At 37.9% G+C, this 25,878-nt stretch overlaps 1 protein-coding gene across 7 annotated transcripts in view; it reads left to right on the forward strand.

Annotated features, from left to right (window-relative positions):
* CFAP20DC (CFAP20 domain containing) overlaps positions 1-25,878 on the forward strand; it is a 228,669-nt gene that overhangs the window by 81,906 nt on the left and 120,885 nt on the right. For all 7 annotated transcript variants that reach the window (XM_053930177.1, XM_045192383.2, XM_045192384.3 and 4 more), the window contains one exon: positions 41-155. In XM_053930177.1, the coding sequence (XP_053786152.1) occupies positions 41-155 (115 nt within the window). The remainder of the gene's footprint in view (positions 1-40; positions 156-25,878) is intronic.

Raw genomic sequence — 25,878 nt, forward strand, 5'->3', positions numbered from 1 at the left:
TTATATTGATGGAAATCTTTCTTCTTTTTGCTTTTTTCAGAATTACTGATTTAGGGAATATCAAAAGAAGATTGTACTTATCAACGGTCCATAAAGAACTGTCCTCAACCCCTCTGCATGCAAAAATCCCACTCTTTATGATCAAGCGCAAAATTGTAAGTGTCACATGAATGTTGCTTAAAATATTAAGTTCAATTCAGTGAATATTAATCATGTGCCTAGTCTGTGTATAAAGCACTTTGTTAAGTACTGTGGTAGTATAAAAATGAATAAAATTCATGCTTTTTCTTTACCTCACATGAAAATGTTTAAAATCTCCTAGGTAGGAGATTATAATTATTTGAAAATCAGAAAGGGCACAAAAACTATTATGGGAAGCACAGTAGAGATGGAAGGTGCTATTGCTACTTTGAAAGGGAAAGAAATCCATCTGATTTCAGGTTAAGGAATGGCTGCATGAAAGATAGTGCATTTAGCAAGGACTTTGAAGGACTGTGAGATTCCAACAGTTAGAAATGGGAAGCCATGCATTCCAAGCAGAAGGAACAGCATGGAGGCTGGGAAGTGGTACATATTTGGAGAACAGAGAATGACTGATCATTATTGTCAGATTTTTAAAAAATAGGTTTAAGGAAAATCAGTTTTACAATATAATAGTTCAGTATAGTTTGGGAGATTTTATGCCTGCTGTGAAACCTCTGAGACTTAAAGCATTATATAATGTATGCATAGATAAGCAATATGTTAGCTCATGAAAAATCAGGTAAGACGCCAACAAAGAAAAGTAACAAACCTCTGATAACTGATCTTAAATAAATAGAGGTTTATAAACTGTTAGACAAAGAATTCAGAATATTTCTCTTAAAGACATCTAGGGAACTTCATGAATACACAAACAGAAAACTAAATACAATTTAAAAAGCAATGCATGAACAAAATGAGAAGTTCAACAAAGAAATAGAAACCTCAAAAAAAGCAAACGGATTTTAGAACTGAAGAGTACAATGACTAAACTGAAGCATTCAATAGAGAGCTTAAAAGCAGATTCGACCATGCAGAATAAAGAGCTGACAGATCCAAGATGGCAGAGGAGGAAGTGAAAATTACTAATCTCCTCTCAGGACCAATCTGGAATTAAAACTAAATTGTAGAGAAATCAGCATGAATAACTCTCTGAACACTAGCTGGAGAGAAGCCTTACAAACACAGACAGACAGAATAAAATATTTCAGCACAACGTAACTGGTAAAGATTATGGTCGAGACGTGAGAGGGCTGGCTGGACTCCCATGGACAGCACTTGAAGTGTCGGAGGGATATTTCAGCAACCAGAGGCCCCCCGCTGAGAAGTGTGGGGGGGTCCCAACCCCAAGCTGAGCTCCCCAGCCTACAGCACCAGAGCTGGAAAGGAACCCAGATAACATCCAGCTGTGAAGAGCAACAGGGGTTCTATTGGCCAGGGAGAGAATGCAGAGAGCCTTTTAAAGGGCCAAAGCACAAAATTTCATTTGTAGCCACTTACCATGGGCACCAGCAATGGGAGGACAAAGTGGACTAGAGACACTTGAAGAGAGTCTAGTGTTGGTGGCTCTGGGGAGAGAACTGAGGGAACAGACTCTAGGATCTGTGTGCTGAGTCTCCCCATACTGTAGGAGCTATCTCTCTCAAGCAGAGCACTCCTCTCTGCATGGTATCAGTCAGATGGGAAGCAATAGCCCCACCCACAGCAATTACTCTGCCCCACCTGAGGGTGCTTAAGTCTGACTGCTGATTTCAGATTGATTTTATTAACAGCTTATTAGTTTCACATCTAAGGCAGGAAATACAAAGAAGCAGTCAATGGCAAGACAAAGAAACAAGAAAGAACAAGAGAATTTTCCAGAAGAACTAGATGAAATGGGAGTAAGAAATTTATCAGGTAGAGAGTTTAAAGTAATGATTATAAGGTACTCAACAGCATGAAAAAAAGACATAGAAACCATTAAAAAAGGATCAGTCAGAAATAAAGCATGCAGTATCTGAGATAAATAATACACTGGAAGTAATAAACAGTAGGTTAGGTGAAGCAGAGGATTGAATCAGTGTTTCGGAAGATGGGGTAGAAAAAAACAATCAGGTAGAGCAGCAAAATGAAAAAGAATTTTAAAAAATGAGGAAAGCCTAAGAAACGTCTTGGACAACATGAAGTGTAACAACATCCACATCACAGGAATACCAGAAGGACAAGAAAGTGAGCAAGGGATTGAGACCCTTTTTGAAGAAATAATGAACAAAAACTTCCTTAATCTGGTGAAGGAAAAAATCGCACAAGTTGAGGAAGTTCATAGAATCCCAAACAAGTTGGAACCAAAGAGGCCAACACTGAGACACCTCATAATTAAAATGACAAGGCTTCAAGATAAGGAGAGAATCATGACAGCTGCAAAAGAAAAGCAGGTAATTACCTACAAGGGAGCACGAATTAGACTGTCAACTGATTACTCATCAGAAACATTTCAGGCCAGAAGGGAGTGGCATGAAATATTCAAGGTGATGAAAGGCAAGAACCTACAACCGAGGCTACTTTACCTAGCAAGGCTATCATTTAAAATGAAAGGAGAAATAAGGAGCTTCCCAGACAAGAAAAAGCTAAAGGATTTTGCTAACCCCAAACCAATACTGCAATAAATGTTAAAGGGCTTGCTTCAAGAAGAAGAAAAAGAAAAAGAGAAAGGGAAAAAAACAGAGGAACACAGTCTAAAAATAAAATGGTACTACATACATGTCTATCAATAATCACCTTCAATGTAAATAGCTTAAATCCTCCAAACAAAAGACAGGGGTTAGATGAATAGATAAGAAAACAAGACCCATACATCTGCTACCTCCATATCTCTGCTGCCTCCAAGAGACCCATCTCAGATTGAAAGATACGCACAGACTAAAACTAAAGGGCCAGAAAAAGATATTTCATGCAAATGGAAAAGAAAAAAAGCTGGGGTAGCAGTACTTATATCTGCAAAATAGACTTTAAAACCAAAACTACAGTAAGAGACAAAGAAGGACACTACATAATGATAAAGGGAACAATCCAACAAGAGGATATAACCCTAGTAAACATTTATGCACCCACCATAGAATAACCTAAATATGTGAGGCAAATCTTGATGGACATAAAAGGAGAGAACAACAGAAATAAAGTCATAATTGGGGATTTTAACACCTCTTTCACTTCAATGGATAGATCTTCTAGGCAGAATATCAACAAGGAGACAGCAGCCTTAAACAACACACTAGAGAAAATGGATGTAATTTATATCTTCAGAGAATTGCACCCCAAAGCAGCAGAATATACATACTTTTCAAGGGCATATGGAACTTTTTCTAGGATAGACCACATGCTAGGACACAAAACAAGTCTCAAAATAAGATGTTTGACAAGGTTGAAATCATGTCAAACATCTTCTGTCACCACTATGGTATGAAACTAGAAATCAAACACAAGAAGAAAACTGAAAAATACACAAAGACATGAAAGCTAAATAACATGTTATTAAACAATGAATGGGTCAACAACGAGATCAAGGAGGAAATCAAAGGATACCTTACAGCAAATGAAAATGAGGACACAACAATCCAAAACCTATGGGACACTCAGAAAGCAATCCTAAGAGGGAAATTCATAGCATTACACACCTATCCCCCCCACCAAAAAAACAAGAAAAAGCTCAAATAAAAAAATCTAACTTCTCACTTAAACAAACTTGAAAAGGAACAACAACAAAGCCCACTGTGAGTAGAAGGAAGGAAATAATTAAGATCAAGCAGAAATAAATGGAGTCTAAAAACAAGACACAAAAGATCAATGAATCCAAGAGCTTGTTCTTTGAAAGGATAAACAAGATTGACAAACTTTCAACCAAACTCATCAAGAAAAAGAGAGAAAGGACGTAAATAAATGAAATCAGAAATGAAAGCGGAGAAATAACAACTGACACCAAAGAAATACAAAGGAATATAAGAAGTTATTATGAACAATTATATGCCAACCAACTGGACAACCTTGACAAAATGGGTAAATTCCTAGAAACACACAATCTTCCAAATATAAATCAGGGAGAATCAGAGAATCTGAATAGACAGATTACACTTAATGAAATTGAAACAGTAATCAAAAAACTCCCAACAAAAAAAAGTCCTGGCCAGATGGCTTCACAGGTGAATTTTATCAAACATTGCAAGAAGAACTAACATCTCTCCTTTTCAAACTATTTCATAAAATTTAAGAGGAAGGAAGCCTCCCAAAATCATTTTCTGAGTCCAGGATTATGCTAATTCCAAAACCAGATAAAGACACTACAAAGGAAGAAAATTATAGGCTAGTATCACTGATAAACATAGATGTGAAAATCCTCAACAAAATATTAGCAAACTGAAAATAGCAATGCATCAAAAATCATACACCATGATCAAGTGGGATTTATTCTGGGAATGCAAGGTTGCTACAACATTTAATAAATGTGATTCACCACATAAACAAAATGAAGGATAAATACCACATGATTATATCAGTACATGCATAAAAAGCTTTTGATAAAATCTAGCACCCATTTATGATAAAAACTCTCAGCACAGTGAGAATACAGAGAACATACCTGAACATAATAAAGCCCATATATGACAAACCCAATACCAGCATCATACTCAATGGGCAATAACTACAAGCATTCCCCTTAAGATCGGGAACAAGATAGGGATGTCCGCTTCTGCCTATCTTATCAAACATAGAACTGGAAGTCCTAGCCTTAGCAATAAGACAAGAAGAAAAAATAAAAGGCATCCAAATTGGAAAGAAGCAAAACTAATGTTTATTCGCAGATGACATGATACTGTACATAAAGAACCCCAAAGACTCCATCAAGAGACTACAAGAACTGATAAATGAATTCAGCAAATTAGCAGGATACAAAGTTAATATCCAGAAATCAGCTGCATTTTTATATGCTAATTACGTACTAACAGAAAGGGGAATTAAGAAAATCTCATTCACAATTTTTATTCACAAAAAGAATACCTAAAAATAAACCTAACCAAGGATGTAAAAGACCTGTACTTGGAAAATTATAAGACACTGAATAGAGAAATTGAAGAAGATACATATAAGTAGAAGCACATACTGTGTTTGTGGATAGGAAGAATTAACATCATTAAAATATCCATACTGCCCAAAGCAATTCATAGATTCGATGCAATTCCTACCAAGATTCCAATGATGTATTTCACAGAACTAGAACAAATATTTCAAAAATTTATATGGAACCACACAAGGCTCCGCATAGCAACAGCAGTCCTGAAAAAGAACAAAGTTGGAGGAATCAGACTATTGAATATCAAACTATACTACAAGGCCACAGTAATAAAAACAGCCTGATACTGACATATAAACAAACATAGATCAATGGAACAGAATAGAGAGCCCAGAAAGAAATGCACACCTTTATAGTCAATATTCAACAGAGGAAGCAAGCACATTAAAATGGGCTAAATAGTTTATTCAATAAATGGTGTTGGGAAAATTGGACAGATACATGCAGAAAAATGAAACAAGACTAACTTCTTATACCACACACAAGAATAAATTCAAAATGGATGAAAGACTTAAATGTTAGACCTGAAACCATAAAATCCTAGAAGAAAACATAGGCAGAAAAATCTCAGACATTACTAATAGAAATTTTTCATCAGATATATCTCCCAAGGCAAGGGAGACAAAAGAAAAAATAAACTAATGGGACTTCATCAAACTAAAAAGTTTTTGTACAGCAAAGGAAATTGTCAACAAAATAAAAAGACAACCCACAAAATGTGACAACATATTCACCAATATATCTGATAAGGGATTAATATCCAAAATTTATAAATTACTTACAAAACTCAACACCAAATAAACAAATAACCCAATTAAACAATGAGCAAAGGACCGCAAAGATGCTTCTTCAAAGAGGACATACAGATGGCTAATAGACATATGAAAAGATCCTCAACATCACTAATCATCAGAGAAATGCAAATAAATTCAACAATGAGATACCATCTCACACATGTCAGAATGGCTATCATCATCAAATCAAAAAACAAGTGTTGGCAAGGATTTGGAGAAGGGAGAACCCTTTTGCACCATTGGTGGGAATGTAGACTGGTGCAGCCACTGTGGGAACCAGTATGGAGATACCTCAAAAAATTAAAAATGGATCTGCCTTTTGACCCAGCAATCCCACTTCTGGGAATATATCTGAAGGAACCCAAAACACTAATTTGAAAGAACATAAGTGCCCCCATGACCATTACAGCATTATTTACAATTGCCAAGATATGGAGGCAACCCAAGTGTGTATCAATAGATGAGCGGATAAAACAACTATGGGACATTTACATGATGGAATTCTACTCACCATAAAAAAGAAAATTTTACCCTTTTCAATAGTATGACTGGACCTGAAGAAGGTTATGCTAAGTGAAATAAGCCAGTCAGAGAAAGACAAATACCATATGACTTCACTCATATGTGGAATCTAATGAACAAACTGAAAAACAAGCAAAAGAGACACAGATTCATAGATGGAGAACATAACAGCTAGTGGAGGGATTGAGAAAAAAAAAAGGGACTCATGGACATACACAGCAGGATGGTGATTGCTGGGGGAGGGGGGTATAAGGAGACTAAATGGCAATAGAAAAAATATAATAAAGATTATATATTTTTAAAAAAATTAAAAAAGAAGAAGAAGAAAGAGTCAGTGACCTGGGAGATAGGACAAATGAAATCAGACTGACTAATTTCAGTCTGAGGAGTAGAAAGAAACAGAATGAAAAAGTGAAGAAAACCAATAGGAGTTTTGGGACACAATGAAGGAAAACAATATTTGCTTTATGGGAATTCCAGAATTTGAAGAGAAATAGATACCCAGTTCAAGAGGCTCAAAGGATCTCAAATAGGTATAACATGAGTAGGGCTGCATAGAGACACATCATAATTAAATTGTCAGAAGTCAAAGAACGAATTTTGAATACAGCAAGAGAAAAAAGAGAACTTACATACCAGGGAATCCCCATAAGACTTTCAGATTTCTCAACAGAAATTTTTCATACCAGAAGAGAATGTGATGACACATTCAAAATATTGAAAAAAAAAATCACTGTCAACCAAGAATACTTAACCAGGGAAGCTGTCCTTCATTTAAAAGAGGGATAAAGACTTTTCAAAAAAAAAACAAAACAAAACAAAACCTGAGGGAATTCATTACTATGAATGAGTCCTACCTTATAAGAAATGCTAAAGGAAGTTCTTTGAGTAGAAATGAAGGACACTGATTATCATTATAAAAACATAAGAAGTCAATATAAAACTCACGGGTGATGCTAAAAACATAGAGTTGGATTATGTAACAGGGTAATGGCAGTGTATAATTGATTTATAAGGAAAGGATTTATAATGGCAGTGTATAAGGAAAGGAGAATGTTTTGTGGACCATTTGGGGGTTTTTGTGTGTTAATAATTTTTAAGTTATTCATTTTTAAGATCAGTACTTCTTAATGGAAACAACTTGACCAAAATCTGTCACAGAATTCTGAGACCCACTAAAACAAAGTTTAATGAGAGACACAGAGAGACAGAGAAAGAGAGATAATCTTAAGAGCAGCAAGAGAAAAGCAGATACCTATAGGAGAGCTCCCATAAGACCATCAGCTGATTTGTCAAAAGAAACTTTGCAGACCAGAAGGAAATGGAAGAAATATTCAAACTGATGAAAAGCAAGGACCTACAACCAGGATTACTCTACCCAGCAAAGCTATTTCAAAACCGAGGGACAGATAAAGAGCTTTCCAGACAAGAAAAAGCTAAAGGAGTTCACTACCACCAAACCAATATTATATGAAATATTAAAGGGTCTTCCTTAAGATGAAGAAGAAAAAACTAAGATCAAAAATATAAGTAATAAAATGGCAATAAATACATATCTATGAACAGTTTAATCTAAAATAAACAAACAGTACAGAAACAGATTCATAAATACTGAGAACATTTTGATGGTTGCCAGATGGGAGGGGCATGGGGGAGATGGGTGAAAAAGGTGAAGGGATTAAGAAGTACAAATTGGTTGTTACAGAATAGTCATGGGGATGTAAAGTACAGCACAGGAAATACAGTCAATAATATTCTAATAACTGTGTATGGTGTCAGATGGGTATGAGATTTATTGGGATGATCACTTAGTTATATAATGTCTAATAACTGGGGTGTGCACCTGAAACTAATATGATATTGTATGTCAGCTGTAATTGAATAATAAAAATTGATTAAATGACAAAAAGAATAAAAATATCATTCTTAAAAAACAACAATAAAAATAAATTGACAAATTTTAATGTGCCTCTTGACATGGGAGATAAAATCACGAGTTCATCATGGACAAATTATATAAGCTTTCTAAATGTTTAGTAATTCCAAAATATCTAGAGTATTCAAACAAATATTAAGAAATTCAGTTCACCCTGACCAGTATGGTTCAGTTGATCAGGCATTGTACCGCAAAGCGAAAATTCACTGGTTTGATTTCTGGTCAGGGCATGTGCCTGGATTGTGGGTTGGGTCCCCAGTCAGAATGCATATGAGAGGCAACGAATTGATGTTTCTCTCTCACATCTATATTTCTCTCTTTCTTTTTCTCTTTCCCTTTCCCTCTTTCTCAAAATAATTAAATAAAATCTTTTTTTTTTAAAGAAAAATTCAGTTCTCCCCTGGCCAGATGGCTTAGTTGGTTGCTTGGTTGGTTGCTTGGTTGGTTGGTTGGTTGGAGCACTGTCCTGTGTACCAAAAGATTGTGAGTTTGATTCCCAGTCAGGGCACATACAGGAGGCAACTGATCGACGTTTCTCTCCCACATCGGTGTTTTTCTCTCCTCCTCCTCCTCCTCCTCCTCCTCCTCCTCCTCCTTCTCCTCCTCCTCCTCTTCCTTCTCTCTCCCTCTCTCTCTGCCTTTCTCTCTTCTCCTTCCTATCTCTATAAAATCAATAAAAATATATTCTTGGGTGAGGATTTAAGGAAAAGAAATTCAGTTCTAAAACTTGTTCTCATTTCCCCTCAGTTTTCTCTCAATCCAAGAGATGCTATGGCAGCAGAGGATCTTTTCCTTTCCACTGCTAATAGAGTCTGTTCCCAATAAGCCTTTATTGAATTAAAGCTGAGTCATGATTTAGGGGAAATTTCTACAGAGAGCAGCAAGGTGACATAGAGCACTCCACCTATGCAAAATACCATCCCTAGGGTCCTTCCTGGTGTTGGAGTAGTCTTGGCCTTAATTCTCTGCTTTTTGTCAAAACACTCTTCAATTCTTTCTACATTTTAGTAACTGTAGATATTTTAATGGTAAGCCTTGCAATACAGTATTTTAAAAGCATTTCAGTTAACATTTATAAGTCAGAAGTTAATCAACTTTCAGTCTGCAGAGCAAGCAGTTAGATGAAGCTGAGAAGCAACTGTACACTTTAACAGAGCTTTTAGCTCAGCTGTGAAGTTTAGTCCTCTCCACTCATTACATGTTCAGGTACACTCAGATTCTTCCTGCTTCACTCATTTAAGTTACTTGCCTGGGCTCTCCAGCCATATAGTTTGCAACTCTGATTTAGAGGATAATTGCCAAATGGCCCACTTTGCCTTGGTTCTTTAGCTAAAACCTTTACAAAGCCAGAGGCAGCAAATAAAGTTTACATTCTTATAACCACACCAATATGAATATTTATTTATAGACCACTTACTATTCCAATTACCATTAAATGTTCAACCGTGCAAATAAAAATGTTTTATTTTTCACATCTTAATTATGAAGGATTCACCTTACCACTTAAACTACAATAATTTTTACTTAGTTGCAAAAATTAATAACCATCACATTAAACAATGGATATAGCCACTTAGTCAAGACTCACTGAAATCAATCTAGTTCTTCTTTAAAATAATTTCAATTAGTTGATGATAGCATCTGATGAACATCAATGTCTTGCCACCAAAGTATGTACTAATGTTTAGTAAATTTAATTCCATTTGTATAGGAAGTTCAGGTATGATATATCATTGAGAATGAATCAGTCATAAGAAATATAAAAATGGGAACCAAGATGGCGGCGTAGGTAGACACACTGCGCCTCCTCGCACAACCAGAACTGACAGAAAATTGAACTGCAAGGAAGTCCGACACCAAGGAAATAAAAAATAAACATTCATCCAGACTGGTAGGAGGGGCGGAGACGGGCACCGGAGTGGAGAGGACTCTCGAGGCTGTGGCGGGACGGAGACTGGCGGAGTGTGGGACAAATGGCACAGGCAGTCTGACCACTGGCAGACCCTGCGGCCCCACATTCACACAGATAAACCAAGAAAGCTGGACTCAGAGTGGCGGAGAACAGGGCAGGCAGAGCGGCGGGTAGCACCCCACGACCCCACATTCGTGCACAGATAAACCGGACAAATGGCAAGGAGCAAAGCAGACCACGCAACCCAGGACTCCAGCGAGGGGAAATACAGCCTCAAACCTCTGATTGAAAACGCCCATGGGGGTTGGGGCGGCAGCAGGAGAGACTCCCAGCCTCACAGGAGAGGTCGTTGGAGAAACCCGCAGGGGCCTGGGGCGTGCACAGGCCCACCCACTCGGGAACCAGCACCAGAGGGGCCCAGTTTGATTGTGGGTAGTGGAGGGAGTGACTGAAATCCAGCAGAGAGTGGAGCAAGCACCATTGCTCCCTCTTGGCCCCTCCCCCACGTACAGCATCACAGCACAGCCGCCAGCGTTACCCCGCCCCAGGAACACCTAAGGCTCCACCCCTTAAAGTAACAGACATACCAAGACAAAAAAAAAAAAAAGGCCCAAATGACAGAACATTTCAAAGCTCCAGAAAAAATACAACTAAGCGAGGAAGAGATAGCCAACCTATCGGATGCACAGTTCAAAACACTGGTTATCAAGATGCTCACAGAATTGGTTGAATCTGTTCGAAAACCAGATGAAAAAATGAAGCTTATGCTAAGAGAAACAAAGGAAAATGTACAGGGAACCAATAGTGATGGGAAGGAAACTGGGACTCAAATCAATGGTGTGGCCCAGAAGGAAGAAAGAAACATCCAACCAGAAAAGAATGAAGAAACAAGAATTCAGAAAAATGAGGAGAGGCTTAGGAACCTCCAGGACATCTTGAAACGTTCCAACATCCGAATTATGGGGGTGCCAGAAGGAGAAGAGGAAGAACAAAAAATTGAAAACTTATTTGAACAAATAATGAAGGAGAACTTCCCCAGTCTGGCAAAGGAAATAGACTTCCAGGAAGTCCAGGAAGCTCAGAGAGTCCCAAAGAAGCTGGACCCAAGGAGGAACACACCAAGGCACATCATAATTCCATTAGCCAAGATGAAACAGAAGGAGAGAATCTTAGAAGCAGCAAGAGATAAGGAGACAGTTACCTCCAAAGAGACCTTACAGGTAAGAAGGGGCTGGCAAGAAGTATTCTAAGTCATGAAAGGCAAGGACCTACATCCAAGATTACTGTATCCAGCAAAGCTACCATTTAGAATGGAAGGGAAGATAAAGAGCTTCTCAGATAAGGTCTAGTTAAAGTTCATAATCACCAAGCCCTTATTATATGAAATGTTAAAGGGACTTACCTAAGAAAAAGAAGATAAAAAATAGGAACAGTAAAAATGACAGCAAACTCACAGTTATTAATGACCACACCTAAAACAAAAATAAGAGCAAACTAGGCAAACAACTAGAACAGGAACAGAACCATAGAGATGGAGATCACATGGAGGGTTGTCAATCGGGGAGTGGGAGGGGGAGAGGGGGGGAAAGGTATAGAGAATAAGTAGCATAAATGATAGGTGGAAAATAGACAGAGGGAGGGTAAGAATAGTGTAGGAAATGTAGAAGCCAAAGAACTTATAAGTATGACTCATGGACATGAACTATAGGGGGGGAATGTGGGAGGGAGGGGGTGGGCAGATGGAGTGGAGTGAGGGCGGCGGGAAATGGGACAACTGTAATAGCATAATCAATAAATATATTTTAAAAAAGAAATATAAAAATGGTATGATAAATTACAATGCTAAAATCTTTCAGTAAACTTTATCACTCAAGTATCCAGTGTTTGTCATTCAAATAGATAAATTTGCTCTTTAGGAGTTCTACTTTCTTGAGCTACAATTCTAATGAAATATATCTTTTATTATAAAATGAAAGTGTGATATAATGTTTTTAAATTTTTTCCTTTGCCCTGGCCAGTGTGGCTCTGTTGGTTGGAGCATCATCCAGTAGAACAAATGGTCACGGGTTCGACTCACGGTCAGGGCACATGCCTAGGCTGTAGGTTTGTTCCCCAGTTGGGGCATGTACTCCAGTTGGGGTGCATATGAGGAGGCAACCAATCAATGTTTCTCTCTCACATTGATGTTTCTGTCTCTCTCTATATATCTCTGTCTCCCTTCTCTCTCTACAAAGCAATGAAAAAATGTCAAGTGAGGATAAAAAAAATTTCTTTCAAATATTTTTTTTCATAGAGCCAGTGCTTTGGACATTGTTTGATTTTTAACAGTATTTAATTTATTGAGTGTCATCTAATGAAAAGGTAACAGAGGAGGCAGATTAATTTAGATACAAGGTCATTTAGATGTACATTTTTTAAATCCTGACTGACATCAAAGGAATGGTGGCAGGAGAGATCTCCTTGACCTCTCCCCTTGAAGTTTCAACAATTTGAACAGAGCTATAACTCAACAAAGAATTCCCTTGTCAATGCAGAAACACATCTGAGAGATTCATGCATTGAAATATCTACAAGGCAAGTAGGAGCTAACCAGGGAGGCAAGAAGGGAGAAAAGCCAAGGTGAGCCAAGTATGCAGCTTGGAACTCAAGGTGGGTCTCAGCCCAGAGAAGGGAGGAATCAAACTGTGGCTGGCACTCCCTTCAGCTGGGAGGAACATCAAGATATAGTGCAGGTGTGGGTAGTGCGAGCTGCTGCTAAGTCCAGTGACCTAGGCAGGCATGAGCACAAAAGTGAGGACACAGTTGTCTGGCAATCAGCATTCCAGACAGAAGAACAAAACCAAGGAGCCCAGCCACCTCCCCTCACCCTGTCAGATCTTGCCTCCCCTCACTCTTTGTGTCAGGTTGCAGAGCACATTATCTGCAAATCTGAGAACTGGCACTACAGAAATACTTTTACCCTGAGCAAAGGGTGCATTTTTCAACTAATCCCAGGTTGAGTGGAGGTGTAGGAGGTACTCCACAGAGGTCTGAGGTTGCCATTGCTGGGAGGGCAGAGCAACAAAGGAGGCAGCCAGTTCCCCATCTCTCCCCATCCCCACATATTGAGGCTGCACTGCCAGTGGTGTCTGGCTGAGGTGGAGGGACATCAATGGGATTTCACATATTTGGAGCCCCATCACCCACTAAGTTCCCCTGTGGGGTTCGTCCCCTGGGACTGGGGCAACCAGATCACAGGGGAGGAACCTTGTGAAACACAGACCATGCACCACCACCATGCATCTGAAAAGCCAGAGAAGTGCAACACAAGCAAAAAACAAACAAATGAACTTGTGATTCAGCACCACCTACTGGAAAACAATAGAAAGATTTCTTATCAATCTACCAGAAAAGTGCCACTCATACATAGGTGCCGAGACAGAGAAGGAATCCATCAAATACCATGAGTAACCAAGGTAATGATGCAGCTTAGAAAGAAGATGAAAAATTCCAGAAAATAAACTTAAAGACATGGGAATATGTGGCTTAAATGACTGAGAATTCAAGACTGCAGTTCTGAAAAAACTCAACAAGATGCAAGACAGAGATGGGCAATTTAATGATCTCAGAAACCAAATCAACCAATAAAAGGAGTACTTTAACAAAGAGGTTGAAACTTTTTAAAAGAATCAAGTAAAATTCTGGAGATGAATAGCTCAATAAAGTGATCAAGAATTAAGTAACAAGCATAGGAAATAGAGTTGACCAGATGGAGGAAAGAATTAGTGATATCAAAGATAGAAATGTAGAAATGATGCAGAGGGATGGAGAGAGAGACTTGAGCATACATATACATTTAAAATTCTAAAGAATGTCTTTTAATGAAAGTATTCTAACCTAGAATCCACCATAATGTTTATAAATATTTGAAGGCTTGTAAATGTTTTCATCTCACTCACGTGAATATCATTTTAATATGTCTGTTTTTCTCTCTCCACTCACCAATCAGTCTAATATGGTTAAAGAGACTTGGGGAAAGAAGAACAATTCCATGCCTTCCTGTTCTGGGTGGTTATGTGAAGTAGGAATAACTGCATAAAAATAAGTTTGTCTTGGGAAACATGATTATCTAGCTTTAGAGTTACCCTATTTTCAAACCACATGAATAGTCAGGGTATTGAGTTGAAGTGTTGCTTCTAGAGCTAGATTGTACAGGTTCAAATTCTGATTTTCACTTCCTGTCTGTGGACCCTTGGGCAAGTCAGTTAATCTCTCTGTGATTTAGTTTCCTCATAAATTAGGTGGTGATAGAATTAGAATCTGCTTCTGAGAGGAGTTCTTGGGATTAAATGAGTTGTTACTTAGAACAGTGCCAGGTTCATACTAAGTGTATAGTTACTGTTAGTAGATAATTGTTATTATTTTACAACTTTCTCTTGACATAAACCCATGTTATTAACTTGTGCATACAGTGTCAAAATAAATTTTGAACCTACAGCTTATTTCAATTAAACATTGATTGAGCCTCTGCTGGAGGCCAAGGTCTTTGCCAAATGATAAGACTCCAAAGGTGAATGACACCTTCCCACCAAGGAAACTATTATGTGGCAGAGGAGGCAGCACATAAACAATCAATGATAACTGGCTGTGGCAAACACCAAGCTAGTCTTAGGAACCAAATGCTGTTAAAGGAAAGTATCGGACTTGTCTAACAGGAATGTACAGAATTACAATGCTGGAAAGGAAGGCTAGATGAAACCATGAAGGGCCTCAAAAGTCATGTTGAGAAATTTGATTTTTTAGTCCATTAGAGATTTAAAAATATTTTTTTGTCCTCACCTGAGGACACATTCATTGATTTTAGAGAGAGAGAGAAACATCAATGTGAGAAACAGATCGGTTGCCTCTTGTACATGCCCTGATTGGGGACCAAACATGAAACCTAGGCATGTGCACTGACCAGGAATTGAAGCCATGACCTTTTGGTCTATGAAACAACACTCCAACCAACCAAGCCACACTGGCCAGGACTAAAGAAATAAAATTTTAACATGGAGAAGTTTCATGATACAATGTATTCTAGAAAGTTAGTATGATGTCAGAATGGAGGGAGCTAGAAACAGAAAGACCAAATAAGAGGCAACACAGAAGTTCATGTGAGATATATAAGCCTGGATTAATGTAGCAAGGAAGTGGAACAGGACGACAAATATAAGAGATACTTCAGGAGTAAAATAAATGAAAAAATGGAGAAAATGGCACTAAGTTAATCAAGGGTTTGGGAATTAACAAAGTAGTTGTGCTGCTACCAACAGGGGAAATGTCTGGTGGGAGCTTAATTTTATTTTTTTTTCTTTTTTTTTAATTTAAATATATTTATTAATTATGCTACTACAGCTGTCCCACCTCCCCCCCCACTCCACTCCATCCTGCCCACCCCCCTCCCTCCCACACTCCCCCCCCCATAGTTCACGTCCACCGGCCACACCCACAAGCTCCTTGGCCTCTACACTTCCCACACCACCCCCACCCTCCCCCTGTCCATTCTCCACCCACCATCCACGCTACCCATTCTCTGCACCTTCCACCCCCTCTCCCCCTCCCACTCCCCCACTAACAACCCTCATGTTCTAGTTGTTTGCCTAGTTTGCTCTCGTTTTTGTTTTATGTGTGGCGTTAATAACTGTGAGTTTGCTGTCATTTTTACTGTTCCTATTTTTGATCTTCTTTTTCTTAGGTAACTCCCTTTAACATTTCATATAATAAGGGCTTGGTGATGATGAACTTCTTTAACTTGACCTTATCTGAGAAGCACTTTATCTTCTCTTCCATTCTAAATGATAGCTTTGCTGGATACAGTAATCTTGGATGTAGGTCCTTGCGTTTAATCTTGGGTAATGTAATTATGATGTGCCTTGTTGTGTTCCTCTTTGGGTCCAGCTTCTTTGGGACTCTCTGAGCTTCCTGGACTTCCCGGAAGTCTATTTCCTTCGCCAGATCGGGGAAGTTCTCCATTATTTGTTCAAATAAGTTTTCAATTTTTTGTTCTTCCTCTTCTCCTTCTGGCACCCCTATAATTCCGATGTTGGAACATTTCAAGGTGTCCTGGAGGTTCCTAAGCCTCTCCTCATTTTTCTGAATTCTTGTTTCTTCATTCTTTTCTGGTTGGATGTTTCTTTCTTCCTTCTGGTCCACACCATTGATTTGAGTCCCAGTTTCCTTCTCATCACTCTTGGTTCCCTGTACATTTTCCTTTGTTTCTCTTAGCATAGGCTTCATTTTTTCATCTGTTTTTCGAACAGATTCAACCAAGTCTGTGAGCATATTGATAACCAGTGCTTTGAACTGTGCATCCGATAGGCTGGCTATCTCTTCCTCGCTTAGTTGTATTTTTTCTGGAGCTTTGAAGTGTTCTGTCATTTGGGCCATTTTGTTTGTTTGTTTGTCTTGGCGTGTCTGTTACTTTAAGGGGCGGAGCCTTAGGTGTTCACTGGGGCGGGGTAATGCTGGTGGCTGCGCTGTGACGCTGTACGTGGGGGAGGGGCCGAGTGGGAGCAATGGCACCCGCCTCACTCTCTTCCGGATTTCTATCTTTCACTCCGATACCCACAATCAAACTGGGCCACTCTGGTGCTGGTTCCCGAGTAAGTGGGCCTGTGCACACTCTAGGCCCCTGTGGGTCTCTCCAACAACCTCTCCTGTGAGGCTGGGAGTCTCTCCTGCTGCCGCCCCAACCCCCAGGGGCGCTTTCAATCAGAGGTTTGAGGCTTTATTTCCCCGAGCTGGAGCCCTGGGTTGCACGGTCTGCTTCGCTGCCCGCCCTTCGTCAGGTTTATCTGTGGGCGAATGTTGTGCCGCAGGGTGCTACCCGCCACTCTGCCTGCCCCACTCTCTGCCACTCTGAGTCCGGCCCTCTGGGTTTATCTGTGCAAATGTGGGGCCGCAGGGTCTGCTAGTGCTCCGACTGCCTGCGCCATTTGTCCCACACTCCACCAGTCTCAGTCCCGCCACGGCCACGCGAGTCCTCTCCGCCCTGGTGCCCGTCTCCGCCCCTCCTACCGGTCTGGATGAATGTTTATTTTTTATTTCCTTGGTGTCGGACTTCCTTGCAGTTCGATTTTCTGTCAGTTCTGGTTGTGCGAGGAGGCGCAGTGTGTATACCTATGCCGTCATCTTGGTTCCCCTCCGGGAGATTAATTTTACATGACTGCTTAGATTTCTCTTTCTGACTGTGACACAGAGTATCTGGTACCAAATTATTCTTTCTACTGTAAACATATAAAAGTGAAAAGATATTTTAAATAAGCACTTTCAGCCATTTGAACAATGGGCGATGTACTTTTAAAAAGAAAGAAATGATATGAGTCATATATTTCTATGCTATCTGGTGGCCTGTTCTGGACTGCAGTGCAGAGATGGGAGCCCAGAAAAAGCATGGCAGTTTGCTAAATAGAAACAGAGATTGGAGTTAAAAACTACTGGGATAGCTGGAATTTGTGGGTTAGACTACCAAAGAGAAAGAGCTCCAAAAAATCTGCATCAGGGTCCTCTTGAATCTTTGTGCATGCATTCAATAGGACCCATGAAGCAAGCATAGACTAGCCCCTGGGAAAAGAACACCTACTAAGCATCCATGACACACAAGGCTGGGAGATATTCAAGTTCTGGCAAGAGTTAAGAGATATCATTGAACATGTTCGGGAGAAATTCCAGAAAGGCAACATAAGTTAGAAATAGGGCTAATCTAGTTCTGGAGAAAAGGTCACTTTTAGACCCAACCTAACAAGCGTAAAAATACACATCAAAAATATCAGGACGATCTGCAAATAAATTAACTTCCTCTGGAACCTTATTTGGGGCTCTTTTAAGAAAAACCAGAACATCCAAAAGCTCAACAATATTAGCAGCCACAATATCCAGCACACACACACACACAAAATTTTTAAGAATACTAGATAGGCAAAGTAGAGAAACATGATCCATAATAAGGAGAAAACTCACAGAATGAAAAGTCACTTTAAAACAACTATTGTAAACATGTTTTTGATGATTTAAAGGAAAATATAAACATAATGGAGAATCAAATGGAGAACCTCAGGAGAGAAAGGTAAACTATGAAAAAATCTGAATAAATACAATATTGAAATGAAAGATTCAGTGGGCGGATTTAACACCAAATTAAACACTAAGGAATATCATTAAAATTGAAGTCAGGAATATAGGAACAATTCAAACTGAAGCATAGAGAGGGAGAAAAAAGTCTGAAAAATTAGTATAGTTCAAATGACTTGTGAAACAATATCAATTAGTCTAACTTGCGTGTAATTGGAATACTGGAAGGAGAGCAAAGAGATTGAGCTGAAGAAAATTTATAAAAGTGATGGTTGAAATTTTTCAAAATTTGAAAAATATACCCACATATCCAATAAGCACAACAAACCATGAGCTGAGGATCACTCAAACATCACACCATGGTATCTCATAACTGAAAAGAAAAAAAATGCCCACAAAATACACCATGGTATGCCATACCTAAATTTCTGAAAATCAACAATAAAGAGAAAGTCTCAGCAAGAGGAAAAATCACATTGTGCATCAGAAAACAATGATAAAATATGTCAACAGCTTCCTACCAGAAGTAATGAAAGTAAGAAAACAATGTAATGGTGCTAGGGAGGAGAGGGAACTAAATCTGTCCACCTGGAATTCTTTAATGAAAATATCTAAAAATTAGAGCAACTAAAACCATTTTCAGACTGAAAAGCTGAGAAAATCTGTTACTAGCAAACCCGAACTACAAAAAGTCCTGCGTGCTGAAAAAGAACATGTGCCAGAAGGAAATTTGGATCTAAGTGAGAAAGCAACAAGTGCCGGTAATGGTAGATATGTATGTAAATCTAAAAGATTCTTTATTCATATCATAATTTCTTTAAAAGTATGTGATTGTTGAAAATAAAAATAACAGTGTAGATGTAAAGTATATTACAATAATGATAAAGAATGATGGAGATGGTAGTATAATAGTATTAGGTTCTTATCCATGAGATAGTCTATCAAAGTTAGATTGTGATAAGTTGAAGACTCACATTGCAAACTCTAGTGCAAACATTGGGGGGGAAAACAAAGAAGTATAACTAATCAGCCAACTGAGGAAATTAATAGGACACTAAAAATATATTTCAAAATAAGTTCAAAAATTGTAGGAAAGAAGAAATAAACAAAGAATCGATGGGACAAATTGAAAACAAATAGCAAAATGGTTGCCTTAAACACATCAAACTAACTACAGTAAGTGTAAATGAACTAAATAAACACTTTAACTAAAAGACAAACTGTTAAATTGAATGAAAAGCAAGAAAAAGTGTATACTGTTTGCAAGAAGTGCACAGGTAGATTAAAACTTTTTAAATGTAAAAAGATTTACTATGCAAATACTAATCATAAATATACTAGAGTGGATATATTAATACCAGACAGAGCAAACTACAGGAAAGGAATATTATATAAGGAGGCACGTTTCTTCAATCTAATAAAGGGCCTCTATAAAGAAAAAAAACCTAAAACCAAAATTATATTTAATGGTGAAATACTGACAACTTATCCCCAATCTGACAACAAGGCAAGGATATCCACACTGACCACTTCTATTCAACATTGTATTGGAGGTCTCAATAAGTGCAATAAGTGCAATAAGATATGAAAGAGAAATTTTTTAAAAACAGATTGGAAAAAAGAAGGAAAACTTTCTTTACAGATAACATAATCATCTATACAGAAAATTTTAAGGAATCTATAAAAACTAAACAAAACCTATTAGAATAAGTGAATTTAGTAGAGTCACAGAATACAATGTCAGTATACCAAAATTAATTAATTTCTATATAAATTGTTTATTTATAGAAATAATTAAAAATCTGAAGTTTTAAAAATATTTTCTTTTTTTAAATATATTTATTATGATATTACAGTTGTCCAATTTCCCCCCCTTCACTCCACTCCATCCTGCACACACCCTCCCTCCCACATTCCCCCCATATAGTTCATGTCCATGAGTCATACTTATAAGTTCTTCGGCTTCTACATTTCTTACACTATTCTTACCCTCCCCCTGTCTATTTTCTACCTACCATTTATGCAACTTATTCTCTGTACCTTTCCCCGATCTGTCCCCCTCCCACTCCCCTGTTGATAACCCTCTCTGTGATTTCCATTTCTATGATTCTGTTCCTGTTCTAGTTGTTTGCTTAGTTTGCTTTTGTTTTTGTTTTAGGTGTGGTCGTTAACTGTGAGTTTGCTGTCATTTTTACTGTTCATATTTTTTATCTTATTTTTCTTAGATAAATCCCTTTAACATGTCATATAATAATGGCTTGGTGATAATGAACTCCTTTAACTTGACCTTATCTGAGAAACACTTTATCTTCCCTTCCATTCTAAATGATAGCTTTGCTGGATAGAGTAATCTTGGATGTAGGCCCTTGCCTTTCATAACTTCAAATACTTCTTTCCAGCCCCTTCTTGCCTGTAAGGTCTCTTTAGAGAAATCAGCTGTCAGTCATATGGGAACTCTTTTGGAGGTAACTGTGTCCTTTTCTCTTGCTGCTTCTAAGATTCTCTCCTTCTGCTTCATCTTGGCTAATGTAATTATGATGTGCCTTGGTGTGTTCCTCCTTGGGTCCAGCTTCTTTGGGACTCTCTGAGCTTCCTGGACTTCCTGGAAATCTATTTCCTGTGCCAGATTAGGGAAGTTCTCCTTCATTATTTGTTCAAGTAAGTTTTCAATTTTTTGTTCTTCCTCTTCTCCTTCTGGCACCCCTATAATTTGGATGTTGGAACATTTCAAGATGTCCTGGAGGTTCCTAAGCCTCTCCTCATTTTTTTTGAATTCTTGTTTCTTCATTCTTTTCTGGTGGATGTTTCTTTCTTCCTTCTGGTCCACACCATTGATTTGAGTCCCAGTTTCCTTCCCAACACTATTGGTTCCCTGTACATTTTCTTTTGTTTCTCTTAGCATAGCCTTCATTTTTTTTCATCTAATTTGTGACCAAATTCAACCAATTCTATGAGCTTCCTGATTACCAGTGTTTTGAACTGAGCATCTGATCGGTTGGCTATCTCTTCGTTGCTTAGTTGTATTTTTTCTGGAGGTTTGATCTGTTCTTTCATTTGGGCCATTTTTTTTTTTTGTCTTGGCACACCTACTGCGTAAAGGGGCAGAGCCTTAGGTGTTCACCAGGGCGGGGTAATGCTAGTAGCTGCGCTATGATGCTGTACATGGGGGAGGAGCCAAGAGGGAGCAATGGTGCTTACTCCACTCTCCCGGATTTCAGTCACTCCCTGGGCTACCCACAATCAAACAGGGCCCCTCTGGTGCTGATTCCCGAGTGGGTGGGCTTGTGCACGCTCTAGGGCCCTGTTAGTCTCTCCAACGAACTCTCATGCAAGGCTGGGAGTTTCTCCTGCTGCTGCCTCAGCCCCCACGGGTGTTTTCAGTCAGAGGTTTGAGGCTTTATTTCCCTGTGCTGGAGCCCTGGGTTCCGGGGTCTATTTCGCTCCCCCACTGTTCCTCCCGATTTATCTATGTGCGAATGTGGGGCCGCACTGCCTGCCCTGTTCCACAATCCACTGCCTCACTGGGTCCGCCAGCCACTGCCTTGCCACAAGTCCTCTCTGCCCCAGCTTCCCCTCTCTGCCGCTCCTACCAGTCTGGATGAATGTTTCTTCTTTATCTCCTTGGTTGTCAGACTTCCATGCAGTTCGATTTTCTGTCAGTTCTTGTTGTTTTTGTTCTTAAATTGTTGTCGTCCTTCTTTTGGTTGTGCGAGGAGGCACAGTGTGTCAACCTACACCTCCATCTTGGCCGGAAGCCTAAAAATATCTGCAATAGCATCAAAATTATGAAATATTTAGGAATAAATTTAACAAAATATATGCTAAATCTTTGAACTCACAACTATAAAGCATTGTTGAGAGAAATTGAAGATGCATTGTTTATGACTCAAAAGAATGTGTTTTCTAAGATGCCAGTGTTCCTTCAATTGACCTAATCCCAATTAGAACCCCAGCGGGGTTTTTTTGCAGAAATTAATAACCCAATTCTAATGTGTGTGTGTGTGTGTGTGTGTAAATTCAAAGGACCTACAACAGCCAAAAATTTTCAAAAAGTAAAAAGTATATCTTGTGATTTCAAGACTTGGTATAAAGCTATAGTAATCAGGGCAGTGTGTTATTGGCATAGATAACAATAACAAATTTAGAAATAGACCTACATATATGTAGTCAGTTGGTTTTCAACCAAGGCACCAGAACAATTCAATAGGAGTAGGAACATCTTTTTTTCAAGAACTGGAACTTCTTTTTTTTAATTTTTCAATTACAATTGACATTCAATATTATTTTATATTAGTTTCAGGCATACAGAATAGTTGTTAGACAATTACATAATTTATGAAGTTACACAATTACATAATTACATAATAATCTACTCTATAATTCTAGTACCCATCTGGCACCATACATAGTTATTACAATATTATTGATTATATTCCTTATGCTGTACTTTACATCCTTATGACTATTTTGTAACTACCAATTTCTACTTCTTAATCCCTTCACCTTTTTAACCCAGCCCCTTAACCACCCTCCCCTCTGACAACCAGTAGTTCTCTAAATCTATGAATCTATTTCTCTTTTGTTTGTTCTTTTCTTTTTTTATTCTTTTAGATTCCAAATACAAGTGAAATCATATGGCATTTCTCTTTCTCTGCCTGACTTATTTCACTTAGCATAATACCCTCTAATTCCATCCATGCTGTTGCAAATGGTAAGGTTTCTTTTTGTGTGTGTGTGTGGCTAAGTAATATAGTCTATATGTACCATGTTCTTAACCCCTCATCTGTTGTTGGACACTTGAGTTGCTTCCATATTTGGGCTATTGTAAATAATGCTGCAATGAACTTAGTGGGGTATGTATGTGTGTGTGTGTATTTGAATTAGTGTTTTGGGGTTTTTATGGATGTATACCAGAAGTGGAATTGCTGGGTCATAAGGTAGTTCTCTTTTTAGTTTTTTGAGGAACTTTCATACTGTTTTACATATTGGGCTGCACCTATTTGCATTCCCACCAACAGTGCATGAGGGTTCCCTTTTCTCCATACCGTCTCCAACACTTGTTGATTTATTGATGATAGTCATTCTAACAGGTGTGAGGTGATAACTCATTGGTTTTCATTTGTATTTCTCTGATGATTAGTGACATTGAGTATCTTTTCATCTGTCTATTAGTGTCTTTATGTCCTCTTTGGAGAAGTGTCTATTCAGATCCTCTGCTCATTTTTTAATTGGATTGTTTGTTTTTTTGGTGTTGAGTTATATGATTTCTTTATAAATTTTGCATATTGGCCTCTTATCAAACGTATCATTAGCAAGTATCTTCTCCCACTTAGTAGGCTGCCTTTTTGTTTTGTTGATGGTTTCCTTTGCTGTGCAAAAACTTTTTAGTTTGATGTAGTCCCATTTATTTATATTTTCTTTTGTTTCCCTCTCCCAAAGAGATATATCAGAAAAAAAGTATTACTGAGAGAAATGTCAGAGTTTACTGCCAATGTTTTCTACTAGGAGTTTTATGGTTTCAAGTCTTACATTTAAGTCTTTCACCCATTGTTTGTTTATGCTTGTATATGGTAAAATTAGGTGGTCTAGTTTCATTTTTTGCATGTATCTGTCCAATATTCCCAACACCCTTTATTAAATAGACTGTCTTTATCCCATTATATATTCTTGCCTCCTTGCCATATATTAATTGACCATATAGCTGTGGGTTTATTTCCGAGGTCTCTACTCTGAAGAACTAGAACTTCTGAGTAATTATATAGAAGAAAAAGAAAGAACCTTAACTCCAACTTTGCACCATTCATAAAAATTAATGTAACATGAAGCATAGAGTAAATGTAAATAGTAAAAATTTAAAGCTACTTTAAGAGATATCTTAAGAACCTAATAAAAAGCATAAACCCTAATAAAAAAATTGCAAAATGGGTTTCAAAAAAATTTTAAAGTGATCATCAACAAAAAAAATGAATAAGCAAGTCACAGACTGGGGGAAAATGTTTATAATACATGTATTTGACAAAAGGTTTATATCAGAATATACCCCACAACTGTATAATAAAAAGACATAACTTTTTTAAAAGGCAAAACCAATTAAAGCATTTCACAAAGGTATACATTAGTTAAATAAGGTTATAAAAAAGAGCTCTACACCATCAGTCAGGGAAATTCAAATTAAAAACAGTGCCACTACTTCACCCACTAGAATGTCTAAAATAAAAGAGACAGGAAATACTAAATGTTAGTGATAGATAAGACAATTATCATATATTTTCAGTAGAAACAGAAAATGGTACAACTACTTTGGAAATACCTTTGGAAGTTCCTGATAAAGTTAAACATTGATTCAGCAATTCTACTACTTGCTTTATATCCAAGGAAATGAAAGTATGCATACACAAGAAGACTAGTATGGGAATTTCACAACAGCTTTATTCATAAAAGCCAAAATCTTAAATAGCCCAAATTCTAAAAACAGCACAATGGACAATCAAATTGTGGTGTATTTACGGAGTGAGTACTACTCAGCCAAACAAGAATGAACTATCAATGTATGCAATGGCGATGATGAACCTCAAGTATGCTGAGTACAAGAAACCATTTACTCTGTGGTTCTATTTAAATAAAAGAAGAGAGCAGGTGAAACTGATCTAAGGTGAAAGAAATTAGTGGTTGCCCTTGAGGATGAATTGGGAAGGTGCACAAAAGACCTGTCTGGGAAAAAATAAAAATAAATAAATAAATAAATAAAAATTAAAATTAAAAAAAAAAAAAGACCTGTCTGGGATGATTGAAATGTTCTATAACTTGATGGGGTGTGGAATGCAGGTGTACTAAGTGGTCAAAATTCATAGCACTCTACCCTTAAAGATTGCATTTCATGGTATGAAAGTAAAAAAGATTATAATTAACTTATAGTGACACTTATCATATGCTAGGCACTATTGTAAGTGTTTATATGTATTTAAACATTAATCCTAGCAATTTCCTAGAGAAGGAATGGTACATCTATGAGAGATGTATCATTATTATCACCATTTTACACATGAAGAAAGAAAGGTACAGAAAGCTTAAGTAATTGTAAAGATTACATAACTAATTAATGGTGGTGCTGGAATCCAAATCCAGACAGTGAGGCTCCACACCTCAGACTCTTACATTCTTCGGAGGAATATATTTAAAAGGAGTTGCCATTAGGGTTTACCTGGAGGGAATTGCCGGACAGATTAAAGAATAGAATATTGTGATTAGATAATAGAAAATTACTTCTATTTCCAAAATTTGAAAGTTAAGTATTTCAGAAATCTCAGGATGTGGCCATGTGTGAGGATTACAGAGTGAAGAGGAGAGGAAGGCTTTTGAAGGAAAGGAGGTTAAGGGACTGTTGGGGTGTTGAACAGTATGTTGGAAGATAAGATGAACCTGGGCCCAGCATATTTCAGGAATGTGTGTACAGGCTGGTGAGGGAGCGTCTGAAGCAGTCAAAGGAGTGACTGGAGAG

Source organism: Desmodus rotundus, chromosome 8, assembly GCF_022682495.2.
Source record: "Desmodus rotundus isolate HL8 chromosome 8, HLdesRot8A.1, whole genome shotgun sequence".
In the NCBI taxonomy this organism is placed as follows: domain Eukaryota; kingdom Metazoa; phylum Chordata; class Mammalia; order Chiroptera; family Phyllostomidae; genus Desmodus; species Desmodus rotundus.